Source organism: Podarcis vaucheri (assembly GCF_965113315.1).
Source record: "Podarcis vaucheri genome assembly, chromosome: 3".
Taxonomy (NCBI): domain Eukaryota; kingdom Metazoa; phylum Chordata; class Lepidosauria; order Squamata; family Lacertidae; genus Podarcis; species Podarcis vaucheri.
Window position 1 is genome coordinate 61,469,062 of NC_138761.1, and position 25,779 is coordinate 61,494,840.

A 25,779-nucleotide genomic window follows, 5' to 3' on the forward strand; every position below is an offset into this window, starting at 1 on the left:
AAAGAGAAGGAAACTTGTTTTGCTGAATTGCACAAATTAGGCATTTACCCTACTAAAACCTGCTCAGTGCTGCACTTAGGAACATAATAAACTTCCTTACATTGAGCCATCACTGGTCCATCCAGCAGATCTCCAGGGATCCTTCCCAATCCTACCTGTTAATGCCAAAGATTCAACTTGGGATCTTCAGCATACCATTGAGCCACTATTCTTTATTACCAGGGAACCCTTGAGGGCATTGTATCAGCCTCCAGCAATTGTAAGAATAGCATAAATGTTTAAGAAGCTATGGTACATATTAAACATACAGTGGTACCTCGGGTTAAAAACTTAATTCGTTCCGGAGGTCCATTCTTAACCTGAAGCACCACTTTAGGTAATGGGGCCTCCCGCTGCCACCGTGCCGCTGGAGCATGCTTTCTGTTCTCATCCTGAAGCAAAGTTCTTAACCCGAGGTACTATTTCTGGGTTAGCGGAGTCTGTAACCTGAATCATCTGTAACCCAAGGTACCACTGTAGAGCAATAATGTCCCCCAATCACGTTGTGTTCCAATTTATACTAGAACCAGTTATACTGTGCCTCAACCCTAAACTTTGCCCTCTCACCAGTGGCAAATATAAGAACATAGGAAGATGTCTGATACTGAGTCAGAACATTGGCCTACCTTGCTCAGCATCATCTAGTAGTCTGATGGACAGCGGCTCTTCAGGATTTCAGAAAGGTTTATTCCAGCCCTACCTGGAAATGTCATGGATTGAGCTTGGGACCTTCTGTGGGCAAAGCAGTTTTTCCAAGAACTGGCCTTTGGCCTTTCTCCTATATGTGTAACAAAACCCAACTGATTATTTTGAAATGAAATGCTGAGATGCTGAGTGGCAAGCAGGGAGGGGTGGGTGGCTACTGGAATTTGCTGTTTCTGTGCTTTAAATTGACATATTTTCTGCTCTGAGTCCCTCCTCAAAACTACTCCCCTTCCTGCAGGAAGCCTACACTGGGCAAAGTAGCTGGGAAGTTTTGAGTGGGAAAATGGCAGCTAGTTCCTCTTGTCCCCTAGCCAGATTCTCTACTCAAAATGAAGCTGTCCAAAGACTGGTTTCATTACATTTCATATGTTAACTGTGGGAGCCTCTATGTTAGGAGCCTATTTGTAACATGCATTTGCACCTCAGCCGACAACCCCTTGGATTATTTTTAAAGGATTCCATAAGCTCTAATGACACCCCTGGAGTGATTTGTTATCTTTGTAAAAGATAACAAGCCCCTTAAGAACATTGTATAGAAATTCCCTTAATGAGCAGTTATAACCACCACCAGTTTGCCTTCCTGTCAAAAGCTTCTTAACAAGGTGGATAATTTCAACTGGCAACAATAACACTTCTCTTTAGAAAGCAAGCTTTTGTTCAGTACTATAAATGCAAGTTTTGTTCCATTGCATTTTATTGTTCTGTTAGCTTCACACCTGTTTTGTGCTCAGTTTGGTATGAGTTATGTGTTACACTGCATATATAACTATTCCACTGAAAAAATGCCATCTGTCTGTTGTTTAACTGGGAAAAGAAATTGTGCTCATTCGGTGGTTCTTGTAACCCTTATATAAAACAAAGAAAATTGCCTTGATCAGACTCTGAAGTAACTGGAGTTTAAACTAACATATTGAATCACACCTATTTTGCAGATCATTAGTGTATCTGACTGCACCAGTTAATAATTATTGTTGTTAGGATGGAAAGCTGAAAATTAAAAGAACCAGATAAACCAGAGAAGATTACAATCCACATTACCAGTCAACTTGTGTGCACATGCGTGCACACAAACACACCTTCAGTTTATTTTCTTATGGAGATATGATGAAAAACATGTGCAGGTTGTATTTGCTCAATAAAAAACCAAACATGTTAATGTTCTAGCCAATTAGCTTAAATGTACTTGGATGTCTGACTGGCAAGCATTGGTACTTAATAAGCAGTGTTAGAATGTTTAATGAAAAAATAGTATGATAGTAAGCATATTAGACTACTTGTAAATGGGTATTAGACTGCTCAAAATCTACTTTTAAATACACACCCCAACAACATTTATGGCCGTAAGCATGACTGGGAGTGGGGGTGGGTCCCATGGGGGGCACACATAAGCTGCTTTCTCAGTCCTAAGCCACTGACTCAGTTTTTGTTTTGTGCTTTGTTTGGACCAAGAGATGGAGAATTAACCTAGTCCCTGTCACTTCCTTCTCCAGTGGGTTAGCTGAAAAGGCACAGGAATGTGGCAGGGGGGAGGAATGTTAGCAGTTTACCTACTCCAGATAAGGAGATTCACACATGTAAAGCGTTTTCTGTGCAGATTGCTCATATTACTTATTGTTCCAAACCTTTTACCGTCAGTTAACATACACAAAGCATCGACAAGCTTGTACAATTTTTTACTATGGAAAAAAAAGGAAAATAACACAACAGCAGCATTTGGGACTTTTTAGTTAAGAGGAAAGACAAGTAAGACGCAACATGATAGAAGTTCCTAAAATGATGCATGACATGGATAAAATGGACAGAGAGAAGTTATTCTCCCTCTGTCATAACACTAGAACTAAGGGACATCACAAAAGCTGAATGTTGGAAGATTCAGGGCAGACAAATGAAAGTTTTTCTTCATGCAGCAAATATGGAACTTGCTCCCACAGGAGACAGTGATGCCTGTAAGAGAGGATTAGACCATGGGTTGGCAAACTAAGGTCTGCGGACTGGATCAGGCCCAATTGCCTTCTATACCTGGCCCACAGATGGTCCGGGAATAAGCGTGTGGATTGCCAGTGCACACATTCTTCCCTCTCACACGGTGCTGGCGCCTCCTCCCTCCCTCCTCCTGGCTTCTCCCTGCCCTGCCTAGAGGAGGGAGGAGGCTGGGCTTTGTTGGTGCCAGTCCCTCTGTGGAGCCCTTTCACACACTGCTCATCGTCCCTCCATCGCTGCTGCCAGTCCCTGCTACTTGCAAGACACAGGAGTCATAGCTGGTTGAGCACCCCTCTCAAGTGGCCAACATTTAAAGCAGTCCATCTCCAGAACCCTTTCACACGCTACTCATCGTCCCTTGTTCATCCCCCCCCAAAAAATATAGTCCAGCCCCCCACAAGATCTGAGGGACAGTGGACTGGCCCCCTGCTGAAAAAGTTTGAGGACCCCTGGATTAGACAAATTCATGGAGATAAAAGGCTATCAGTGGCTACTATGCTCTGCCTCAGAAGCAGGCTGCTTCTCTAGGGTTCGAGACACTATTTTTCAGAATACAGTGGTACCTCTGGTTGCAAACGGGATCCGTTCCGGAATCCCGTTCGCAACATGAGCAGAATGCAGCCCGCATCTGTGCATGCGCGGGTCACAATTTGCCACTTCTGAGCATGAGTGTGACATCATTTTGAGTGTCTGCGCATGTGCGAGCGGCAAAACCCGGAAGTAACCCTTTCCAGTACTTCCGGGTCACCGCGGGATGCAACCTGAAAAGATTTAACCTGAAGCAAACGTAACAAGAGGTATGACTGTACCAGTTGTTGGAAACTGCAGAAAGGGACAATACTTTGTACACAGTTCCTGCTTGCAGGTTTCCCACACGCATCTGGCTAACCACTGTGAGAACAGGCTGCTGGACTAGATTGGTCTGAACTAGATTGGTCTGATCCAGCAGGCTCTTTGTAGGTTCTTAAATGTTGCAGTCAGTTCTACCGTTCCTCTGATAACTGCATTCCAGGGTAAAACACAGCAGCTTATTCTGATGGATGCAGCACTGAGGAGCTTCTCGACTTGCAGCTTTTTTAAGGAAGATAACAAATCTCTCCAGGAGGGTCGTTAGAGGTTAAGGAATGCCAACTTAGTCCAACAACATCTGGAAGGCCACAGCTTAGCCACCCCTCCTATACCCAGTTCCACATGGTTTGGCATTAATTAAAAATATTACCACCCATGTGGCTGCCCCTTCAGGACAGGGTTAGATGAGATTCAGAGGCTTGTGATAACCTGCGCGAGTGCTTTGCTGTTCAGCATCTCATATTGTTCAGCTCTGACGAAGAACCACAACTCTGTTAAAGAACTTTTAATTCTAGCAGAGGTTTGGCAGGCTCTGAGCCTCCCTCCCTTCAGATATCTTTTTGTTTACACAGGCCTTCAGATATCTTTTTGTTTACACAGGCCTTTACAAGATGATTCCCCCCCCCCCATTTTAGCCAAGCAGTATTTACTGATATTATTTGTTTAATTACAGTTATATCCCACTTTTCCTCCAAGGAAGCTGGAGGTGGCCTACATAGTTCTCCTCAACATTTTATCCTCACAACAACCCTGTGAGGTAAGGTTAGCCTATGAGTGTCGGCTCAAGGTCATCACAGATGTTTTTAATGATTTTTAATGGTTCCTTTGCTGGTTTTATCTTTATACACAGTATTTTATGAAAGAGCAGACTATGAATTTGTAAATAAATAAAAACAAATAAAATAAAAACTTCGACTGACTTATAATAGAATTGGAAAGTATTATAATAGCAATTAGCTGCACCTAGCCAGTAGGTGTCACTCTTCTAAACACATTTGATACTGTGTTGCCTTATTGAGAGGATGCGTTTCAGGATGGAATTAAGAATTTACTGCCAACTCACCTCAATATTTTGCCATTCGCTCATCACGAAGTGTGTTAGCTAGATGGGCTCAGCCAGATTGGGGGGGGGGTACAGATAATAAATTATTATTATTAAATTATTATTAGCTGACCAGCTTCCCATTGTGATATGTAATAGAGCAACTGGATCGTCACCACACCTACTTGTGACCTACATTTTACAATTCACTTATTTTTGTCTGCTGTTGCCCTTATCATTTGTGTGATTATTATGTCCCTACTGTGGCTTCGTTACACTGCATTTGGCACTGATTTTTTTTGTAACAGAATCGTTAACATGTTATATATCTTGTAATTAACGTTATATAACCAGTTGGGCTTCTTCATTTTTTGCTTGTTGGCTGTGAGCTCTCTCTCCCCGCGAGAATTATTCTCTGTTGTCAGCTTGAAAATGCAGATTTCTGTACAAATAAAGGTGGCATCCGTGAAGAAGAGTTTTCTTTGGATCTTAGGAAGGTTTGGACCCCGTTTCCAGGACAGAGAAGTGCAAGTCCACAAAATTATACCGACTCACTAGTAGATTCTACACAAATCTTTCCCCCCATGCACTCTGTAACGATTTTTTTACGTGCAAATGCTGCTTATTTGCTTTCATTCTTGTTGCAGGGCAGCACGTGCCATTTAAGTTTTGCGAAAAATATTTAGCAGATCTCCGGCTTTAATCTCTTGTTCGCATGGACTGATGGAAGTTATATTTGCACGGAGACCCAGTTAAAATTAAATGCACTAAACGGCGGCGCTTCCCTCCCATGATTCCTAATAACATGCATTTGTACACCTTCCTTTCAGGTTAGCTCTGCTGCACAGGCGCGGAAGCGGCTCTGGGCTCTCGCCCCTCCCGGGCAACTGCTCAGTCCCAGCGGCCGCCGTAAAGAGGCTGAAGCTGCCCAGGAAGTTTTCCCTTGTCTACGTGCTTCCTCCTTTTTAATTTACCGAGAGCCGGAGAGTAAAAAAACCAACTACCAGGAGTGGGGTTCGAACCCACGCGGACATGCGTCCATTGGATCTTAAGTCCAACGCCTTAACCACTCGGCCATCCTGGTGCGGTTACAAGCCCTGCACGCGGCACTCCTATATAGAACAACAGGCCCTGCAGCTCGGTGTGTTCGACCCGTCGCTGCTCCTTCTCCAGCTGTGGTCCCGGCGGCCCCCACCTTGAGAGCGAGGGGGGAAGAGAACGCTCGGCAGCTGCAAAACGGCTTCCCCTTGCAGCTCTCCCCTCTCGCCTGCTCTTCGAGCATTCTTGAATCCGAGCGCGGGAGGGCGCAGGAAGCGAAGGAAGGAGCGGGCGGAACCCGGATTACCAGAAGTTGAGAGGGGGGAAATAAAAGAAAGAGACGCGAGCGGGCGGTGATCCGCGTCACAGACCACTTGGAGTGTATTTCCTCGCCCCTCATATGGGAAACGAATAATATTTTAAGACTTTAAAAATAGTTTAAGTGGTTGTGCCGGTTCAGCATTTCAGCTGAGGTAGATAAACTCCTACTCACGAGGAAGCCTATTGCAAAGCAGGGCTGTCAAACCGATAAAAACAAAGAAGAATGAGTTCATTTGTTGAAGATGCGTTTATATTGCAAAACCTACAGCTTTCTGTCTCCAAAGAAGCGGTTTGTGTATAGATCATGCGGAGCAATGTGGGTACAAATCCCCAAAACACTACTGTATGTACTTGGAGCCTCAGCAGTATGAAAACAATTGCGATCCTCGAAACAAGATCAAGAAGGGACAAGAAGAGAAGCAAGCAGCCTAAACTTTCTAGGAATCAGCAACGTGAGGGGGGGGGAGAGCTGCTCTTGCCCCCATGTCCTGCTTGGGGTCTTTCCAGTTTGCAGGGGCAGGTCCAAGAAATTTGGGCACCTGAGACGAACCACTAAATAGCGGTCCCTCCCTCGCTGCCAAGGAGAAAGGAGGAAATGAAGACCTGTGTTGGGATCTGCTGCCCCTTTGGATCCTGTGCTGCATCCCGAGTCGATCACTTCACCATGCTCCCTGTTGGTTTGGTGGAATCTCCTGCCTCTAAGGGAAGGGAGTGCCATAACTGGGGGGGCAACTAGGGAAATGGCCTTGCTTAAGAGCCACATCCCTCAAGCTGCTGTCATTAGTGGAATCATTAAAAAAAACAAAAAAACTCATCTAATCTCATCTGTAAAAATATAAAATTATTAGAAAAATGAGTTAAGCTCCAAAGATCAGCTCAGCCAAGCCAAAGAAGCTTTTCTCAACATCAGGTCGCTATCAGTAGCTGCATGCACACCACACAAGGGCATTTCTCACCAAACATAGAATGATGGGAAGTGTGCTTGATTAAGGGTGCAGTGAACTATTGCTCTGTGAGGGGCAAACTACAGTTCCCAGTATTCTTGGTGTGTTTATGTGTGTACACTTTAAATGTTAATGCCACACAACAAACTGCTTTTGAAACTGAAGGAATATTGAAAAGCAGCTTGTTTGGCATGTGAAGGATGCCTCTCAAAAATAAAAAAGTGAAACAAAAAAAAAGGCATACCAGGCATGCTTAAGCCCTTTGGTGCACTTAGAAAGACTCTCTGTATATCTGTCTTTCTAGGTGTGTCTCTGAGCATGTGGGAAGGTAGCAATTTAGAAAAAAATATATTCTATGAACAAGGAAGAATTAATGGAGACACAGGAAGCCTACTACCCATATTAAGCAACAGTGTGGATGAGCCTTATTTTGTCATGTAACAACTCCATGCATGTTTAATAAAAAAAAGGGCTGCAATCCTATTCACACTTTCCTGGAAGACTTCTGATGCACTGTGTTAAAAACTTTTATCAGTTTAATTCTGATTAACCTGAAATAATAACTACCAATAATTCTGTCTTCACAATGTAGCTAGCATGGTTTAGAATCTCATTCCACCAATAAGAGCTTACTGAAAGACTGGAGGATATGCACTGTTCCATTACCCCCAAACCATGTTGAATTAACCACAGATTGATTAAACTTAAATGTGCTTTTGGTGTGTTTAAACTGTACCTAATTTGCATTATATATTTTAATATGCATAAAGCTTAATGAGTCCAGAAATTTATTTGAAGTGGCCTGCCATTCATTAATGAGTGTTTTAAAAAGAAAAGAAAAAGATTGTTGTCTTTTTTTCTTGATTTTGAAGGGTAAAAAAAAAGAGTTGTGGTACAATGCATTTCCTGGCAAAACTGTGGTTTTGTTAAGGAAACTAAGAACCGTTTAGAAGTGACCTTAAAGTACTGCAGTAATGAAAAGGCCTTCAGTTCATCAGTAAGCAAATGGAAAAAGCAAACCATCTAGTTTCTTAAAACAAATGGCCCTTAAACAGTTGCTAGCACTTTAACTTTATATTCATCTGTTTGCTCCCAACTTTATTAAAATTAAAGACTAAAATCCAGGTTTCCTGAATGCATCATTATTCTGTAAATTGTAAACAGCTTCTCTGTGGCCAAGAAATCCTAAATAAAATATTGTTATTATTATTTATTAAATTTGTCAGTCATTCTTTTTTGTTCAAGGCAACCCAAAGCTTTTTAGTTATATTAGAGTTGTATTATGTGCCTTTTCAAGTAAATTCCAAAATATTTCCTTTAAAAGTTTCTTTCCAAAGATTCCTTCTTCCCCCTAGCATAGGAAAAGACCACACATTTGGAAAATTAAAAATTGTTTACTGAAAACTCTGCAAAGGTCAGATTAATGTACTTCATAAAGTTGCACAGGCAGTAAAATTTGACTTAGTTACAAAGTGGTGAAAGTTCCTAAATTATTTGTATAGGAACTCAAGAGTGGCTTTAGAGAACCATGTGGCTGAGCTGGAGCAACCAGCGCAAACATCTTCACATTCTGAGTTTCTCAGGTACACTGGGGAAGAACAAAAGCTTGATCACCTAATTCTTCCCAATGTGAGGGGAAGTGGACATAGCTAAGCTAGGCAGGACAGCTCACTCTATGGTATTAACCCCTTCATTAGAGATGGTTATATGAGGCTGGTCATCCCACAGGAAAGGTATGTGACAACACTGGGATGGGGAGTCGTGTAAACACTCCTACATTAATATGGAGACAGACAGTTGCAAATCTTAAACTAGCCAATTTTATTTTGAAGGAAAAGCAGCACATGGAGCACCAACTGGGGCATGCTCCTGATCAGGATTCTGCACACAAAATTACCCCATGGCTGCCGTTTCCCTCAAAGATGCTGTTTGTAGTAAAAGACGCCTTCAGGAGCAATTAGCAAGCAGGGTTGTTGTTTTTTACATGAAACCAGTGCAGGTTCTTCAGCTTTCAGCTACTGGGAAATTCAGTTTCAAAATTCCTTAAATACAGTGGTACCTCGGGTTACATACACTTCAGGTTACAGACTCCGCTAACCCAGAAATATTACCTCGGGTTAAGAACTTTGCTTCAGGATGAGAACAGAAATTGTGCTCTGGTGGCGCAGTGGCAGCAGGAAGCCCCATTAGCTAAAGTGGTGCTTCAGGTTAAGAACAGTTTCAGGGTAAGAGCAGTTCTTAACCCGAGGTCCCACTATATTAGCAATATGACAACAACAACAAAAAATACCTCCAGTCTCTTGTGTAAGCAAGAGACTACAAATAATTGTAACTTCTTTCACATCCTGTGTAGATGCTACCATGTATCTTTGTTTTGAGTGCCAGCTCAATGACTAGAAAAAGATAAAACCCAAGTCACTTAAAATATCCAGAGCTAGTGAGTGCTGCTTAGTGATAGAAGAACATACTACAAAAGGAAATTTACAAGAGTTCCACAGTTCAGTATTTTTTAAAGGTAAAGGACCCCTGAATGTTAGGTCCAGTCGCGGACGACTCTGGGGTTGCGGCGCTCATCTCGCTTTATTGGCCGAGGGAGCCAGCGTACAGCTTCCAGGTCATGTGATCAGCATGACTAAGCCGCTTCTGGCGAACCAGAGCAGCACACGGAAACACTGTTTACCTTCCCGCTGGAGCGGTACCTATTTATCTACTTGCACTTTGACGGATTTCGAACTGGTAGGTTGGCAGGAGCAGGGACCAAGCAACAGGAGCTCACGCTGTCGCTGGGATTCGAACCGTGAATACTGCGTCCCTTAAGTATTTCTGAAGTTCATCGTATGGAAGCAATTAATATATGTGTGTGTGTGAATGAACAGCCTGAACAGTATGGTAGAGAGTGGGAATGAAATTATAATCCTCCCACCCACACCTGCTGTGCTCCTGACAAATATAATCCCCTTTAGCTGCTATTTGCATCAGGAAGGAAGCCTCTGCTAGTACCGGTGGAGTCTTCCCTCCCACTGCAAAAAACCCACCATGGGTAGGGAGTATTTTCATCAGGACCCCAGAGGTGGAGGGAGAGCTACGCTTTCCCTTCCCAGCCCCTGCAGTCCTGATGCTGCCCAGGCTTTACTATAGCTGCTATTTACAGTAGTAGTTTTTTTTAAAAGTATGTTCCTTAACTGTGTAAATGGGTAAATCTGCACTAAAAGAAGAAAAAGGAAGATAGCGGTGAGGCTGTCATGTGGATGATGCAAAAAGCTTCTGTGTGCATAAGCAGGCACCATTTCCACAGCAAACTCTGTTTTCTCAGGCCATGTCCACACCATACAATTAAAGCACCATTATAGCATAACATGGAGAATCCTAGGGACTGTCGCTCTCTGAGATCAGCACCCTGAACAAACGACACTCGTCGTCCTTTTAATGTCTGGTGAAGAGGTAACCTCAGACTGTGTCCTGGTCTTTCTTGTAACTTCTGGCAAACGTAATTACTATCACTCTGCCTTAGGCAGCTGATTCTGGGTATCATAAAAGCGCAGCTAATTTTGTATAACTTAATTTATTACTGTATTCTTGTATTTTCACTGCGAGGGAGGGAACAGACATTGTAGGATTTTCTTTGTCAGGTGTCAAGAAACAAGCAGCCTTGGTTGCTCTACACCTGGACCTGGGGGTGGATACACCATTTGCTGCTCCACCTGAGGTAGGAAAATGCCTTCACCTGGTTCTGGCTGCTTCCACGTTTCCCTGCTCCCACAAGTGCCATCATAACGAATAAAAACACTGGACAGACATCAATTCAAGATCTTTCTTTATACACTATCAAAAAGATAATTAAGGCTTCCACATTTATTTTAATATACAGAAATTTCAAAACATATATATAAAAAATAAGTATATGCTGTGTACAATTACAACAAATCTTGTATCAAAACTCTCAGATCATGTGCACATGCTAGTTTTCTAAACAACATTACTGAGAATCACACCTGTAATTTTGTCCTTTTTTCTTTCATCCAGGAAAAAACAACTGGCCACAACACTGATTACTTTAAAGTCTATGAAGGTTGTTGTTGTTTAAATTGCACCAAAAGCATTAATTTAGGAGCAATTCATTATACACCTGGTCAACATTTCCTTTGCTTCGTATATGTTCCGGTGTATGTGTAATTTTGCAGACCAGGTTAATTTTACCTTTTGTTATATTGGAATACATGACAACTCGCCAATATCCTTTGGCTTTTGGTACAAGCTGCAATACGTGCACCGGAGTCATTAATGAACATAAGAAAACAAAAGGACATTGCTTTAGAGCAATTTCTCTCAAACTGAGCACAAACTTTAAGTGTCTTCAAATCTGAGAGTGTCCCCAAAACACTTATCTAGCAATTTCATGAGGACAATCAAATTTTGCAGCATCGCAAGCAGCAGCAGAGGATTGTTCGGCAAGGATGCTTCCTTCGGTATTCGAGAGCTCTCCTCACTTCACCTTTAGCTTCTCCAACATATTCTTCAACATTATGCACGTTGAGCTCAATAATATCGAAGGTGTCCGCCTGTTCTTCTACTAGCAGGGCTACCTGCAAGAAGAGTTCGTGAACTTCCTTGATTCGGGACTCCAGCTTCATCAGCTCTTTGTGCCGGGTCTCTATCTCGTTCAAGGCCGAACGAGCTCCCTTTGCGTCAGACAGAAGGTTCTCAGAGAAAACGTCCCACCTGCCTTGTTCAATGATGTCCTCTATCTGGTTCCCAGACACTTCCTTGCCCATGATCTCTAGCTGCCGTTGGATCCTAATCTTGCAGTTCTCCCGCTGGTTCATCTCTGTCTCATTGTATTTAAACATGGCCTCCTGAAAAGAATGCATGAGATCAACATAGTGGTCCTTGGCGACACGGGCTATGATTGTGTTTGAGCCATATTTTGTTTCTGCATCTTCACTGAAGTCTCTCAAAACCTGCAGCTTCCTGTGGATTTCTTCTCCACGAGCCTTGATGTCTTTCGCAATCGTGTTTGTGTCACGTTTTATGCTACTGAAGCGGCGCATAGAGGTGAGGAAGCGAGTGTTTTGTTTGCCCAGGCGTCTAATGTCCTCTTTCAGGTGGAGATTGCTCGTTCGGATTGCCTGAATATCTTTGAAAAGACTTGCCAAGGCATAATCTGTTTCAAACAGCAGACTGTTGTGAGGTAAGAGCAGTTGATTTTCTTCATCATGAGTATGTTGGCTGTAAAGCCTCGATAACTCAAAAAATTCAAAGAGTCGGTCTCTCATTTTGGCATCTAGGGACAGAAATAGAAAAATAAAAATTAGTAGAAATAGCAAGCTTCTCTTAATGATCTAAATATCTTTGCACAGAAGACAGTGTGTTTGATGTTCCAAATATATTTACTGGAGTATCATGGACTTTACAAAATATTCTACCTTTCTGACACATTACTGAGTGTTGTAAACTCCATGCCCTATATATATTTCAGTATACTTGTCTATATTCCATGGAAAGATCAGGAATGATATTTTGCAATGACGATATAGATTACTATTCAAACAGAAGCACAAACTAAAGTCTTGATTAGTGACTAGACTTTGATTCCATTCCATCCATTGATTTAAATGAGACATTTAGTTTGCAGATCCTCACTGCGGCACACTGGCTCTCATGGCAACCAAGCAACAGACAGAAGAAAAATGCTTCCATGTGGCCAGGGTGTGGTATCACAGTGGTAATAGCTGCAAGAAGCAATATCCATGGGTTGGATCTGGAGTAAGTCAAGACAAGAACAGACTCACCGAACCAGGGGCAGACTTTGGTAATAGAGCATCCTGAGCAAGAACAAAAGTTGCCTCCCCATCACCACCACCCCAAATCACAACTCTATTGCCTTTCTGACTGGGACCTAACTTTACGTAGCTACTCATATAAATATAGGTTGTTGTTGTTGTTGTTGTTTGTGCTCCCATGGCTCAGCATCCTGCAGAGGGGAACACTGCCCTAAATCTGGCACTGCACTGAACCAACAACCTTCATGTCTCTACCATTGTAACATCAGGCCATGACATGGAAGTGGTTTATTCAGAGTATGCTTCAGTAAGATAATTTAATCAGGGTTAACATGTTGGCAGATTGTTCAGTCTTGTCAATCAACCACCTATTTAACCACAGTCAAATATTCCATGAAGCCATGATGCTGATTAAATTACAAGAAGTGGTCCACTGCATACTGCCTTAAACAGCTGTTGTTTAATATTTACTGTTACTTTGCTTTCTATATGTTAGAAAGGTAATTTTTGATACAACCTTTCATAATTAGAGATGGACTCTGGTGTTCCAGCATAAAAGACTGAGTTGAACTGTTCAGTGATTTTTTTTAAAAAAGTGGATATATTCCAAATTACTTGACCAATATTTGACATGTCAGCTGACCAGAGATCATTGCGCCCTCCCCCCCCCACCTCAAATTCACAGTTCTAGAACCTTATACTCAGAGCAGTTAAGGTGTGGTAAAAAGATCTCTACTTCCCAGTAAATTAACCAAGAGGAGTATTCCATATTGGTTAACACGGGATACAGAAAAGCTATTGTACCATAAAATTAATTTTGTTCAGGAATGAAATACTGTTAATTGTCTTAACTTTTAAGCAAACCAAATTACAGCACTAGTGTGTGAAACTGAAATTGTATTTCATTGCATGCATAGTTTGAAGACATATCTGATTTAACCAGCAACAAATATGCACATTACATCAGACCTAGGACTGAGCAGTTGAAGTATCAACAGTATTTGGGAGCTATCCATAAGTGTGTTAGCTGTCAGGTGGGCGATAGCAATGTTGTTATAATTTGAGGCAAAACAAAGAAAGAGAAGAGATTGGCTGAAATGCAAAATCATACCATGTACTTTGACTTCAGCATGATAATTTCACTCTACACTTCTTCTGTGCTTTCCCCATACTCCTCCCTCCCTCCCTCCTTCCTGCCTTTTTCCATATTTCATGTAGATTTCTAGACACATGTTCAGACTGAACTATTTTTCTAGGCCACAGAAAGTCAAAGCCATTGCTAATTGTACAGAGATCGCCAACATGGTGCCTTTCAGATGTTTTGGATTACAACTCTCAGCACCCCTGACCATTGGCTGTGATGGGTGAGTTGTAGTCCAGAACGTCTGAAGGGCATCATGTTGACTATCCCGGAAGAAACAGGCATTCAGGTTACAGGGTGAACATCCAGCCTGTAACTCCTGTCCTCACCCCGACCAGCACTTTATGCTACCTCTACAGTTTCTTCTGTAGGGATGCGGGTCTACTGGGATGCAGGTGGCGCTGTTGGTTAAACCACAGAGCCTAGGACTTGCTGATCAGAAGGTCAGTGGTTCAAATCCCTTGGCCAATAAAGAGAGATGAGCACCGCAACCCCAGAGTCAGTCACAACTAGACCTAATGGTCAGGGGTCCCTTTACCTTACAATTTCTTCACTACTTAATAAGTCTCCTATATCCCATCTAACCTATTCCACAATCCACCACCTGCTATCCCTCTCCCTTTCCCCTAGGAAACATTTCCCTACAACCCAACTGAAGTCATATAAATCCTTTATACTGTAGTTCTCTTCCATGTCCTCCATGCCTTCAATGTAAAGATATTCAAGTGCAGCATGAGAAGCACCAGAATGTCTCAGGCCCGCCTTGGCTTTGTTTTCATTGATGTTTGAATATTTAGGATGCCTTACACTGATGACAACAGAACTAGTCAGACAGGACTCACAAGCAATTAACAGCTGCTGCCTTTAGACTCAGGGGACTAACTGTTCAAATGATGAGAGTCCTGTTTGACTTGTTGTTTAAGTGCCCCTTCAGGGACAACTCAGAATGCATATCAGCCAGCACTTTTCTAGGTTTCTGTGTGCTGTATAGAAAATCACTCTGGGTCCGGGAAACTACAGAACTTTGCTGGACCGGGGAAGCAAGGTTTAACTTTCTCTGCCCTGCTCCATTTCCCCCATCCCCAACATTTATTTGGTATCATAGTTGTACAGTTTGAAATGTATGGAGGGGGGGAATTAAACTGAGGAAATGATGCAGAGGAAAGAGTTTTACTCCCTCCTCCTCCAGCACCACGGTCCCAGTCTGAATCTCTTCTCGCTAAGAACATTCATTTTAAAAGTGTAGGAGATCCTCTTCCTTAGATCTCTCAAGTCCCCTCTAGTTTGGCCCCAACTTAGTGTGTTTGGCCCCAACTTAGGAGGCAGAGTAAAATTACGGTATGCCCATGCCTCAAAGAATATTCAATAATAATAATAATAATTTATTATTTATACCATCTGGCTGGGTTTCCCTAGCCACTCTGGGCGGCTCCCAACAGATTAAAGTAAACAAAGACTGAAGAGAAGATAGCAGAAAACAAAACACATGTGTTACACCTAATGAACAACTGAAAATAAAGGTGTCCTACTTCACTATTTTTCGGAAGCTAGAACCAAAGTAGCTCCCAGTAACCCTTAAACATGCACACATTACAATACGAGTGCAATGCAAGTCATAAGACACATCTTATATATTTCCTTGTTAATGTCTACTTGACTCATAACAGCTAAGAAGCCAAGTATGCAGGTAAGATTACTAAGCACCAACACTGTATCATACATTCAAAGAGCTCTAATTCTATTATCTAACTTCTCACCACATTATCCCTACAAGTCACATGCTATCAAGTGATTGTAACCTTGTGATTACAACAACCGCATGTACACATAGCATTATGAAATAAAAGCTGTTACCAATCAAAAATTCCCAGAGCGCCTCAGATTCTTGTTGCCTTGTTTATACTGCACATTTTCCATGATGTATATTTGTACGTATTCATGCAACCACCTACAAGACTCTCAAATGCAGATGTCACAAGCAAAGAAAACATGCATGATTTAAGATGCCATTCCAGTTGATCAAAGGAAGAGAAGTCAAAGGGGTAATTCCAGCCTAATGTTTTCATCCAAATAGAATACACTCAAAGACTTTTTCTATGAATGTTGAATCCACGTGGAATTTGGTGACAAATAATGTGTCACAAATTCATTGAACACCAAGGAAGACCTTTTGCGGGGTCAAAAAGTGTTGGGTTGGGATATTTTTTGTTTATTTGTCACATCAGATTTTCTGAATATATTATTGTACTGTAGTAATTTTATCCATATCTTTATTGTATGTTAAAACCTTTTGTGGGTTTAAAGTTGCATTTTATTCTTCAGTACATTTTAGTAGCAATATATATATATATATATATATATTTTGATCACACCCAATTCTGGGTCTAAGTATTTCAAACCATAACCAGCCCAGTCCTCTCCAGGTCTGCCTAGAGGTAAACCCAACTGAGGCTTACTCCCCATCACACTTCTTCCCAGGAAGCTGGTATAGCATTGAAGAAGCCTAAGAGATGCTTTCATATACAGTGGTGCCCCGCAAGACGAATGCCTCGCAAGACGAAAAACTCGCTAGACGAAAGGGTTTTGCGGTTTTTGAGCTGCTTTGCAAGACGAATTTCCCTATGGGCTTGCTTCGCAAGACGAAACGTCTTGCAAGTTTGTTTCTTTTTTCTTAACACCGCTAATACAGTTGCGACTTGACTTGAGGAGCAACTCATAGAACGCGGTGTGGTAGCCTTTTTTGAGGTTTTTAAAGACTTTGGTGATTTTTGAAGCTTTTCCAAAACTTTTCCGACACCGTGCTTCGCAAGACGAAAAATTCGCTAGACGAAAAAACTCGCGGAACGAATTGATTTCGTCTTGCGAGGCACCACTGTAAAATGAATAACACTGCAGCTTCCATTTACAAGAGGTCCAATCACATGAGATTAATTGGTAAATGTCCCAGTTCATACGTGGCTCCTAAAAAAACCCTTAAAGGATACACAAGTGTCTACATAAATATCTATAATTACTATAAAACAGAGCTATGCCATGGGTCTATGGAAGACTGTACAGAAAGGGAGCTAACATCCTGCCATCTGAAATATTGTACCAGAAAGACACAGTCTTGGTTCATGGTAAGCTTACCTATAGTTTACCAGGACCTCATGAATGTACTGTCTCTAGAAAGGAGCTCACAGCTACTTTGCTCCTCCCTGATATTTTTTTACTCTCGCACATGCCCAGGTAAGCCAAGGTTTGTCTTAGCATGTTGTCTGAACCCAGGTTCACTGTTATGCTCTATCCTCGCTAACCAGAAGCTGTACCCAAGAACAACCATTTGCCTTATGATGATGATGTGTGAACCAGGCCCCTATATTTTTTAATTGCCTCTGCCATTATCAAAGTGTTGAAAAATCCCACCCTGAAAAAAAAATAGGGATCCTTTTCAGTATTGGCTGGTGTAGTGAGGTAGAGCTACCCTCACGGACACAGAAAGTGGTGCAGCTTAGCTGGATGACACCAGGGTGGGGCAGGATGGCAGCAAGGTTGAGGTGGGGTGGGCACACTGGTGGCAGCTGTGGGGCATCCCACCCCAGTGCCATCCAGAGAAGCAGCAGTGACCCCAGACGTGGGGGGAGTCACCACGGTTTGCCTCACCACACTGTGTGTGCAAAGTACAGGGGCATCCTCTGGAATACCAGTAAGGTGGGACAGAGAAGAGATTGTAATGCTTCATTTCCAAATTCAAGTTTTTGTTTCATTTTTAGAATCAGAGCTGTTAACTGTAAATGCAGTAGCAATGGAAACAACAGGTTTGCACAACTGCCTTCACACTTCTTACTCTTCCAAAGCACACAGGAAATTAGTTACTTAGAAACTTACAGGAACAGCTTACTCAAACTTAGTTCTTCTTTTACAGATAGGTAGCCGTGTTGGTCTGCCATAGTCAAAATAAAAAAATTCCTTCCAGTAGCACCTTAAAGACCAACTAAGTTAGTTCTTGGTATGAGCTTTCGTGTGCATGCACACTTCTTCAGATACCTTATCTGAAGATACATACCGTATCTGAAGAAGTGTGCATGCACACGAAAGCTCATACCAAGAACTAACTTAGTTGGTCTTTAAGGTTGGTCTTTAAGGTGCTGCTGGAAGGAATTTTTTTATTTTAGTTCTTCTTTAACACTGAGCTGGATACTGTCCATATTAGTTGAAATGAATGCGATTTAACTCAGCCCTTGGTAACTTTTCATATTGATTTCAATGGAAACCAAGTTTACGGTAAGTATTTTAATCTGGATCAGACCTATTGTTTCCCTTCCACAACAAACTGTTTTCTGGATGACCAAAATTGGTTATATCATCCATATTTGAAGTTCTGACTTTTTAATACATATTGGTGTAATTTTCTGTCACGTTCATTCAACATATACACTATAACAATAAAATTTAAGATTAAAAGAAATTCTCCCCACCCAAACTTATTTGATTTTGCTTCCCAATTCCTGGATTGAGGAATCATGTTCCTTTAAAAATCAAACACCCTAAAAATAGAGAGAAGTCTAAGGTAATAGATCAGTTATGGTTTTAAAATTAAAACGGATCTATCTTAAATCTGCAACTTGAGTACTCATCACCTACTTAAGATTGATCTTAATTAATTGATAAGCATTCTATTTAGCCATTTAGGCCCTAGGAGAATAAAGTGAAAGGGAAAAGTAAGGAAGAGAATCCAATTTTTTAAAAATGGGGAAGAAATGAAAATTTCCTCAAATAGCTTTTCATATCTGAATTATATTGATTCTCCCTATATAAAACGTTCAGGTAAAGTAATATCATCATCCTACAATACATACTTCTAATTACTGTACTGGATTCTAACTAGATCCAATTCAGTGTAATTAGAACCCAGTATTAAAATAGATTGGGGGGACGCGGGTGGCGCTGTGGGCTAAAGCCTCAGCGCCTAGGGCTTGCCGATCGAAAGGTCGGCGGTTCGAATCCCCGCGGCGGGGTGCGCTCCCGCTGCTCGGTCCCAGCGCCTGCCCACCTAGCAGTTCGAAAGCACCCCCGGGGGCAAGTAGATAAATAGGTACCGCTTACCAGCGGGAAGGTAAACGGCGTTCCGTGTGCGGCTCTGGCTCGCCAGAGCAGCGTTGTCACGCTGGCCACGTGACCCGGAAGTGTCTCCGGACAGCGCTGGCCCCCGGCCAATAGATGTGAGATGGGCGCACAAACCCCAGAGTCTGTCAAGACTGGCCCGTACGGGCAGGGGTACCTTTACCTTTATTAAAATAGATTATATTTGTTTGCTTCTTTTTGGATTCCCCTGATGTTATAAAGAAATGATGAACAAGTGTTTTCTAATCACTAATACCAGCGGTTGTCAATACTATTGAGTCCATGCTTTTCTCACCCCTCCCCCATGACACTTCCTTTTGACAGACAGAAAGTGAGGCACCACACACACACACACACACACACACACACACTTTGCTTTTTCATGGGTTCTGCCCCAAAGCTTGATTCAGAAAGTAGAAGTGAAACAGATCCTCTGGAATGTGAATCATTTTACATGTTTTTTTCAAAGTCACAGGTCCAGAAACATTGGCCCACAGCACAGATCCTCATGTATCTTTGTGATTTTTACATAGAATAATAATAAAACCACAAAGCACAGAACACATCTGCGAACACACAGGTGACCTATAATTTGATGTCAATTCTGAGGGGATCCCTTGTAAAAAGTATAAGAATCTGTGCCTCAGATCAGGTCCATGATTGTTAAAGTCAATGAAAACAGATATATGATCTTTGAGTTGATGGTGTGTGTGGGGGGGGGGATGTGTGAAGAAATACAACATTTCAAGAGAATCCATTTTCCTGCTTCCAGCCTTCTCTCTCTCCTCAAACCCCATCATTATCTCTCTCCACAGCACTTCAAGCTCTCTCTCTCTCTCTCTCTCTCTCTCTCCTCCTATGGCACCCCGTTTTCTCACCCCCTCCCCTCTATTCCCCACCTTTCCCTGATCACTTCCCTCTCCCTCCTCTCCTCTCCTCTTGGTTGCTTTGCTTTCTGTTCAGCTGAGCCCTAAAAGGTACATACTGTAGAACTTAAAGAAGTGGGAAAGAGTGTCGCTGTTCTAACTTCCTCCTTTTTAAGGGGGTTTGGTAAGCATCCTGGCTTGACAGTGGACATGTGATGAAGCATCCTGGCAATCTCGTGGTGAATAGTGAGGGGGGGGAGCTCAGAAGCTTTGCAGGCACCGCGGGCACCATATTGACTGCCCCAGCTTCACACATGTATAGATAGCCAGCTCTCTCTTGACAGCCAGTTTAAGATGATATAATTTAAGATGCCCCCAAATAACTTTATGTTATGAAGCATACAGATGTCATTAATAACAAGAAGAGTTAATAATAAACTAAAAAGTTAACGCAGGTTTTTTCCCAACCAAATGCTACTCGGGTTCACATCCACTTAAAAAATCAGACCATTAGTTTGATACGAGGTGAACAAAACGTTATGGAAGTCTGGCAGAACATTTCCCTGGGCGCCCCTTAACTGACTAACTCCTAAGTAAGTGTGGATAATATTGCTGCCTTCATTTCATGATCACTACAGACCGTCCGCTTTCAACTTAGGGAAGGAAGTCTGGCAAAGCCGAAGCCTCAGAAAGTTTCCTCAGCAATACGACCACTTTGCGTTCAGTGTGTGAGCAGGTTGTAGGGGGGCTGTAATCTTGCGCACCCTTACTATGCGCATGGTGCATAGCTTGACAGTCAAGGCAATGGGCACAAACCACTTCCAGCCGAAGTCACTGGTAACTCACACCAAGTGACTGCAACCCAGGACCGCCTGGGTACCCTATATAAGCCACCTTGAAGCAACAGTGGAGGAAAGAAGGCCAAGTTCCCCTAAATCAGACAAATTCTTCTTACAGCTCATCACTAGTTGCCTGATCGCCAAAAAGCGCTTCAGCATCGACGGCAAAAGTTTGTTCCTCCAAGACACCTAAACCTCCCCTCCAGCCCAAGAAACAGAAGGCTTCTCCCGGAGCCGGCCACACCCCCGTGATCGTCCGCACAACTCCTTGAAGAAGTTCAGGCTGGACGTAAAAAAGAAAGAGCGAGTCCCACTGACCTAAGACAGGAGGAGGCACAGCTTCTTTTCCTATTGAGATAGATAGATTTGCTGCCTGGCCCCATCACCATTTCCCCCCAAGGATATTTCCATGCCGTCCTCCAGGGCTATAAGGACCCGAGCACTTACCCGCATGCACTGGGGAAGAGACGAGAGCCTCGCGTCGCGCTGCTGCCCCAAAGACGCCCCAGCCAAAAACACGCCGCCTGGTGCAAGAGCTTGTCAACTTGGCCAGGGGGGGAGTTTCCCCCGCCGCTTGAGTCGCCCCGCCCCCGGCTCCTCCCGCGCGCTGCCCATTGGTTCCCTTTCCCTCCCCCGCAAGTGATGGGCGACGCGGTGGCGGCGAGTGGATGCCGCGGGTGAGCGATTGGCTGCCGCCTTGTGAAAAGGCACAACTCGAGGCTGCCTGAGAAAGTCGGAAACAATGCTGGGATCGCCGCGGTGTGTCCGGAAGCGGATTCTCCGGGCGTGTTTCCTCGACGAGGGATGAATCCCCAGTCATTTTCGCCCCAGGCCTCCTGAATCGCCGCGGGTAAAAGTGGGGTGCCTTTAAACCACTGTGTGTCAGTCAGCATCTGCCACGAGACGCCCATCAGACTGCCGCTTAGGGCGATTTTGAAAAGAATGGTGATTTAAGTGGCATTAAAGGCTGAAAACACACGCACAACTCGCAAATAAGGGAAAGTGGCTGATCATAAATGCGTGGAAGAGTCTGGATGTAAATATGGGGAGGAATGTGATTTTCTTTTCAAATAAAACCTGGATAGGTTTAAAAGGTGTTCCCCGCCCACCCAAAAATGAGAACAGACCATATAGTTCATTGGTAGAGCACATAGGTTGCATGCATAAGATCTCATGTTCACCTTCAATACCGCTAAGCATCAGTCACTGGGCAGCACAGATAGGAGAGTGCCATTGCACATATCTGCTGCCCTGCTTGTGCGTTTCCACTGTGAGAAAAAGATGTTGGATTAGATGGGCTGGCCCTTTGGTCCATTCCAGCGGGTCTTGTCTTACATTCTTAAGAATGGGATCTGGTGATGGGAAAGACCACTGCCTGAAACCCTGGATAATGTCTGCCCGTGAGACTAGACCAGGGAGGGCTAGCCATCCTGGTGTCCTCAAAATATTGTTGGACTCCAATTCCCATCAGCCACATCCAGCAAGGCCTGTGGTCAGGGATGATGGGAGCTGCAGTTCAGCAACATCTGGAGGACACCAAATTGGCTTCCCCTGGGCAAGACAAAAGAGTAATAGTCTGGCTTGATATACAGTGGTACCTCGGGTTACAGACGCTTCAGGTTACAGACTCTGTTAACCAAGAAATAGTACCTCAGGTTAAGAACTTTGCCTCGGGTTAAGAACAGAAATCGCATGGTGGCAGCGCAGCAGCGGGAGGCCCCATTAGCTAAAGTGGTACCTCAGGTTAAGAACAGTTTCAGGTTAAGAACGGACCTCCAGAATGAATTAAGTTCTTAACCCGAGGTACCACTGTATAAGGCAACTTTTTGTGTTCCATAGTTCAGATTCAGATCACTGCAGATGGTGACAGCAGCCACGAAATTAAGCTTCTTGGGAGGAAAGCAATGACAAACCTAGACAGCATCTTAAAAAGTAGAGACATCACCTTGCCAACAAAGGTCCGTATAGTAAAAGCTATGGTTTTCCCAGTAGTGATGTATGGAAGTGAGAGCTGGACCATCAAGAAGGCTGATCGCCGAAGAATTGATGCTTTTGAATTATGGTGCTGGAGGAGACTCTTGAGAGTCCCATGGACTGCAAGAAGATCAAACGTATCCATTCTTAAGGAAATCAGCCCTGAGTGCTCACTGGAAGGACAGATCCTGAAGCTGAGGCTCCAATACTTTGGCCACCTCATGAGAAGAGAAGACTTGGGAAAGATGGAGGGCACAAGGAGAAGGGGACGACAGAGGACGAGATGGTTGGATAGTGTCTTCGAAGCTACAAACATGAGTCTGACCAAACTGCGGGAGGCAGTGGAAGACAGGAGTGCCTGGCGTGCTCTGGTCCATGGGGTCACGAAGAGTCGGACACGGCTAAACAACTAAACAACAACAAAGTTCAGATTCAACTTGGCATTCCATTGCCAACAACTCATAAGCACCAAATCCCATGAAAGTTTGGGACTGTGTGGCTGTAGTGTAGAAGATTCTGTTGTTTGTAAAGAAATTACTGGCTTTTATTTTCTCTGATGCCCTACTGGAAAAGTCACATTCCTGCTTATGAAGGAAGCCTGGCTATATCCCTGTGATCAAGGGAACACTCCATCTTTCAGCTGTCCAAAGGCTCTCTAGACATGCCTAGAACCCAGTATCTTTAACCCTCCCTCCCCCACCTTAGGTGAATTGTTGTTGTTATTTTCTTTTCCTGCCATCCCCACACTTGAGTCATAGCATATGATGAGAAGCATAATGATAGCTCATAAAATTATTAAGATTTGGCTGTTTTCCTTCTATTAGCTTATTAGCTTAAGTATTAGAGTTTTGCAGCTGAGGGATGGGCTGTGAACTTTTAAAATGTCATATCTTTCTTCATTGCTTATCCTATGCATGCAGACTCAGACATACAGTCCCACTTAAATCCTGACATACAATTAGTGTGCATAGAATTGCAGCCTTATAGCCCAATGGGACTTATTTCCAAATAAGATCATAAGTTTGTCTGCACACATTATTATTATTATTATTATTATTATTATTATTATTATTATTATTATTACTTTTGCCCTGCTTTCAGCCAAAAGTCTTCCAGAGCAGCTTATGTTACAATAATTTAAAACAAGGCAGACATACATTCTTTTTTTAAAAAGTGATACAAGGAAAAGAGGGTGGGGAGGGAGGAGGGAAAAAGCAAACTCAGGCACCAGTTCTCAACAATAGTGTTGTTATAACAACCAGCTGCTGGGGTCAAAACAATTCAGGAACAGGAGGACTTAGGTGAGCTCCATTGAGCAAAGTGGGGCTTACCTCTGAGTAAACATGCATGACATTGGGTTCCAATGTGGTTAGGATCAGGGTTTTCATTTTTAAATCCCCACACAACCCTTTCTTACCCCATAAAAGAACATAACTCAGCAACTAAGAGTCTTTCCAGAAAGCCATTTTTGTTTCACTTTTAAGGGGCTGTAAGTAACCCACTCTTGTCTATTCTAGGAAGTGTGGGTGGACTTGTGGGTTTTGGGGTTGTTTGTTACAGTTGGTCTAGTGACTGATCTGTCATCATTTGCCTTCTGTGGGAATTCCTTTTTTCTGTTATTGTGCAAACTTTAAAAGAACAAGGCACCCTGTTCTTTAAAGCTCTTTGCTAAATTAATAGGTTATGTTTTGCTGGGTTTTCCTTCTGTTGAACCGCAGGTTCTCGGTTCTTTCAATGAGGTTAAGGGATTCTTCTCCTGGAATGCCCTGGTGGAAGAAAAACACCAGGAGCACCACCAGATCCAGGCTTGCACCAGAGATGGAGGGAAAGTCCATGCTCCTAATTCATGAAAATTGACTTTGTTTTTGAAGAGAAGAAGAGTTTGGATTTGATATCCCGCCTTTCACTCCCCTTCAGGAGTCTCAAAGCGGCTAACAATCTCCTTTCCCTTCCTCCCCCACAACAAACACTCTGTGAGGTGAGTGGGGCTGAGAGACTTCAAAGAAGTGTGATTGGCCCAAGGTCACCCAGCAGCTGCATGTGGAGGAGCGGAGACGCGAACCCGATTACCCAGATTACGTGACTACCGCTCTTAACCACTACACCACACTGGCTCTCAAACATACATGCTGGGACATTGCTAAATGATGCTTAAAGATTGGGAAGGGACAGTGTGAGAGTGGGGATTGACTGTGTTTCTCTAGAATGTAAGGAGTTAATGATGGAGTGCTAGGATGAGGCTGGGGACTTTTCCCTCTTAAAAGTTTTGGATTGAAGTTTCTTAGGGTGCTGGACTTCCATCTTCTTGAGTTGTACACAAGTCAGGAATAGCCAGGCTTATCCTGAAGGAGAGGCCCACCCCATGCCTAGTAAAATCAATGAAGAAACTACATTTTGGATTTCAGGAGACAAAATTGGTCTGCTGTGCGTCAGGGTGCACAAGGACCCTTCATTCTGCAGCCACAAGCTCGAGAATAAAGTTAAGCCTCCAGGATGGAGAACAGACCCTGAGGGAATGTAACCCCTGAGTTTGAATGACTTCAGAAAGCTGGACCACTCCTGTCTTAAAGGCACAAAACCTCCTTTGTAGTTGTGATCATGCATTTCTACATCCAATATATGCCCCCAAGTGCCCTAATCTGCAAATTGTTTTCATTTTAAGGGACTGGAAACAGTTTCAAAGCTAAAATAAGCAGGCCTTATAGGGCTCTCTGTTCCCTCTTAGCCAACAGCTATTTGGAGAGTGGGCAGCCGAGCCTCCAACTCCACATACTTCTCAATATGAAATCAACTATATTTACTAGTGCTGCTAATTTGTATAGGAGTGGAACCAAATTCAACTTATTGTCTCTTCTGAAATTCTGGTCCCGAGACTATCCTAGCTATGTCAGTAGAACTAGTTCATCAGGAATGTCTTTGTCACATGTCTCTATTTCATCGAGCACTGTGACATTGTGACTGGCTGTGCACATATTACTGCGTATACATGTGTATACATGTTGGCTGCTCTGTTACTGACCGAGGGCTCATCTCAAGAGACCGGAGCACATTCCTAGCTGATTGCATGTTGGGATTATGTTTAAAGATAGACATGTACGTCCATGAATTGCTGAACAAAGGCCTTAGGCAATGTGGGATTTGCGTGTCCAAACATTGCT

At 43.1% G+C, this 25,779-nt stretch overlaps 1 protein-coding gene across 1 annotated transcript; it reads right to left on the reverse strand.

Annotated features, from left to right (window-relative positions):
• Nucleotides 1-10,719: 10,719 nt before the first annotated feature.
• Nucleotides 10,720-21,219, reverse strand: STX11 (syntaxin 11). The gene is made up of 2 exons (XM_082216855.1): nucleotides 21,095-21,219; nucleotides 10,720-12,199 (listed from the first exon to the last, which is right to left on the reverse strand). Exon 2 carries the CDS (start codon nucleotides 12,189-12,191, stop codon nucleotides 11,325-11,327), a length of 867 nt encoding a protein of 288 aa, XP_082072981.1. The 5' UTR covers nucleotides 12,192-12,199; nucleotides 21,095-21,219; the 3' UTR covers nucleotides 10,720-11,324.
• Between the last annotated feature and the right edge of the window lie 4,560 nt (nucleotides 21,220-25,779).